Source organism: Grammomys surdaster, unplaced genomic scaffold, assembly GCF_004785775.1.
Source record: "Grammomys surdaster isolate TR1022 unplaced genomic scaffold, NIH_TR_1.0 239, whole genome shotgun sequence".
Lineage (NCBI taxonomy): Eukaryota > Metazoa > Chordata > Mammalia > Rodentia > Muridae > Grammomys > Grammomys surdaster.
This window is the reverse complement of record NW_021604684.1, coordinates 8,773,249-8,777,049: the sequence shown is the minus strand read 5'-3', so window position 1 is coordinate 8,777,049 and position 3,801 is coordinate 8,773,249. Positions and strand designations below refer to the sequence as shown.

General features: G+C 39.1%; 1 protein-coding gene across 4 annotated transcripts in view; it reads left to right on the top strand.

Annotated features, from left to right (window-relative positions):
• Htr4 (5-hydroxytryptamine receptor 4) overlaps positions 1-3,801 on the top strand; it is a 160,037-nt gene that overhangs the window by 88,111 nt on the left and 68,125 nt on the right. For all 4 annotated transcript variants that reach the window (XM_028774234.1, XM_028774236.1, XM_028774235.1 and 1 more), the window contains exon 4: positions 1,828-1,981. In XM_028774234.1, coding sequence (XP_028630067.1) covers positions 1,828-1,981 — 154 coding nt within the window. The remainder of the gene's footprint in view (positions 1-1,827; positions 1,982-3,801) is intronic.

Sequence of the window (3,801 nt, the reverse complement as noted above, 5' to 3'; positions counted from 1 at the left end):
AGGCAGAGAGGCAGAGAGGCAGAGAGGCAGAGAGGCAGAGAGGCAGAGAGGCAGAGAGGCAGAGAGGCAGAGAGGCAGAGAGGCAGAGAGGCAGAGAGGCAGAGAGGCAGATCCAGATCTCTGAGTTCAAGGCCAGCTTGGTCTACAGAGTGAATTCCAAGGCTATACAGAAAAACCCTGTCTTAAAATATAAAACAAAACAAAAACAAACAAAAACAAAAAACCCTCATATTTCCATAGTTTTTGTTCCACGCTACCAGTTCAAAATAATGTTATGTTTGTTATAGAACAAAGACAAAATTTAAGTCAAATATGAATCTGGACACAATAACATGTTTTCATTATATATACACTAATGTATCACTCAGAATTTTACCAACCTAGTTTAAAATTAAATAAAATAGTCTCCTCCTCTTTACTATTGCTAATATTTTAAAGATAAGGAAGAATTTTCTCTACCTTCCTTACTGATCCATGTCTATGCAAGCTCAAATGTTCATAATTGTCTGTACAGTGGACATCCCTGCCTCCCACCCAGCCCCTGATGAAGGAGCTGTTCAACATCTGAACTTCAGTTATCCAGCTCCCAGGATACTGACTGTACCTGACTGTATACTGCAAGTTGTATAAGGGTTTGGAAAACTGTGTGTTAGATCTATAGCATCACGAGATCACTTTAAAATTTAAAAGGAATTTAATACTTCCATTTGTTTCTCTGAATCAGCAACATATACTAGTCTAGAGCAATGCCAATCAAGGCATAGATCATTTGGATAGGCTGGAATAACATGCAGAATCAAGTCTGGGAGTTCGAGCTGAGGCCATTTGTGAAGGTTCAAGAAATTTAATACTTTAGGCACAAGAGAAGAGGATGAACAGTGAATTCCATGAAAGACTCGCAGCAAATAAGGGAGAGTACTTTCAACAGGTCAGCAATAACTAAGAGTAAGACGCTTGCAATTTTATGTTCTTAGCTTTAGAGAAACAATTAAATTGTCACTGTCAGAAGCAACATATGTGACTTCTACTTCTACTTGAGAGTTTTTAGCTTAAGCATCACTGGGTCCCATGGTAACAGCGGGAAGGCAGGAAGTGCATGCACCCCTAATGGGGAAATAAGTGGTACTTACCAGAGGTAGTGTTGACTCAGTGGTGGAAATGTACAGTCCAGGTGGCTGGCCAGCAAGCTGTGATTCAGGAGACCCTCAGAATCTACATGTTCTTCCCAGCTAAGTATTGAGGGAGAAAAGAGGAGAAAGGGTAAACCTGGACGACAATTTAAGGAGCACAGAAGTACACACAACATGTCAGCACAGCCATCAAGAAGAAGAGAACAAATCTGTGATAGTTCAAATGATAGTCACAGAAGCTAACAGTACCTGTGTCTGGAGAGCTTGAGGAATTTCTCGATTCCTAGAAAGTGGAACTTTGTTGGAGACAGAGTAGACCTTCGTACTTCTCGGGCTGCTTAAGACTTTGGGAGATGAAGTAGAGCCAATTCAAGGCAGATGCAATATAAACATATTTTATACAGTAACAAACGTTAATATTTTTATTGTATAATTGCCTTTACTCTTCTCTTTGTTTTCTGCCCCATTCCCTTCCTTTTCATTTTTCCCCTCCCCCACCTCCTTTCCCATTTATTCCCAATTTTGCGTTCCTGTTTTACTCTTTACCTCCTCCTCTGATTCTCCTTTTCTCAATATTTTCTCTTCTTCCCATCTCTTTTTACTCCTCTTTCTTCTTTTCCTCCCTTGTCTACTATGCTCTTTCCCCTCTCCTTCTCACTTCCCCCTGCCTGTGGCCCGCCTTTAATTGTCTCTCCAGGTACTATGCCATCTGCTGCCAACCCTTGGTTTATAGAAACAAGATGACCCCTCTACGCATTGCATTAATGTTGGGAGGCTGCTGGATCATTCCCATGTTTATATCTTTTCTCCCCATAATGCAAGGCTGGAACAACATCGGCATAGTTGATGTGGTAAGTATGCAGACAAAACCATGGGATTATTATCCACTCGGTTTTGCTAGGCATTTTAGATGAGCAAACACTGCTAAGCTAGGTAGCTATTTTAATAGATGTTATAATAATGGTCTGAGCAACATGTTTAAATGCCTATTGATGCCCTTGGTCAAATGTTAGTCAAGATGCTCTGAATGATCTTCCCAATGAGAACTTGTGTTTTTAAAAGGTTATTTACTTAATATTTGAGAGTTTCACACACAAGCACAATGTACTTAGATTATGTGAAACCCTAAGCCTCAAAGTTTGCATTTCCATGTCTGTCTTAGATTCTTTTCCTGCAGTATCACGAAAATACCCTGACAGAAAGAATTTAAGGGAGAAATGGCTTAGTTTAGCTCACAGTTTAAGATATCATCATGGCAGAAATGTCAAGACAGCAGGAACCTGAAGCAGTGAGTCCCTTAATGTCCACATCAGAAGAGAACAATGAAACTGCTCAGTTTTGGGTTTTGGGATTTTGTGTGTGTGTGGCGGGGGGGTTATTTGTTTGTTTTGTCATCTATATTTTAGAACACCCTGCCTAGGGAAAGGTCCTACCTACAACTAAGATGGATCTTCCCACACCAATTACCACACACAAGATAATCCTCCCCAGCTATACCCAGTGGCACTTCTTGGAGGTGATTCTGTGAAGTTGACAACTCCCTCTAACCAACACAATGTCCAACTTTCCGTTGCTCAGTTTCAGCAAGGATGCTGACGAGTTGGTTTATGTTCAATCCCCCATCCTCAGTAAAGGACCAGGCACTTCATCCTTCACCTTCCCCAGCTTGTGTCTGATTGCGCTGGCTTGTCTTCAGCAAGAATCCTGCTAAGTTGACTTAGTTAGAGTCCCACTTTCTCATCCCATTTACTCTGAATAATTTTCTCATCCATCAACTCCTTGACTATAAATCCCCACTTTCTTCCCTTTGGTGTTTTAGAGTTGAATCTAATCTCCTTGTGCAAAATCACAGTATTTTCTCTTATGAAAATAATGTGGAATAAAGGCTCCTTAGCATTGTTTCAAATAATTTTTTAACATTATTGTAAATTAGACAGGATGATAAGCACTTTATATGTAACCCCAAAAGAATACTTTTGGGAAGAGTATAATTATGACCATTTTAAAGATGAGCAGGTTAATTTGCATTTCCCATGACACATAGTTTTCTCATTTAAAAGATTTTTATTTAATTTAATTTTATATATTTATATTTTTATAATTATTAAATATTTATTGATATTTATAAATCAGTTCCCAGAACTTGAGGCATATCATATGTCCTGAGAGGCCTTCATTCTATTTCATACCGAAAGTCTATAAGGTTTACAGTGCCCAGGGAAAGACATACCAGGTGAATGGACTCTGCCAGGGAGTGAGGGAAAGTCCTGGGCCAGAAGTCAGGAACTAAGCTGTGAACTCAGCTCTGTTAATGTCCAACTTCCTGAGGGATTGTACTAAAAAGGGAAGTTGGTGCCGAGTGAAAAAAAATATGTTCAATGTGAGCCTAAGGGGACATGTGCCACATATGCCATGCATTATCCAAACTCCGGGTATTGTTTTCCAGAGACATAGAACCAATAGAATGTTTGTATGTATGTGTTCATCTATTTGTCTATCAATCTATCTGTCTATCCATCTATCTGTCTATCTATCTATCTATCTATCTATCTATCTATCTATCTATGTATCTATCATTTATCTATCATCTACCATCTATCTATCTATCTATCTATCTATCTATCATCTATCTATCTATCTATCTATCTATCTATCTATCTATCTATCTATC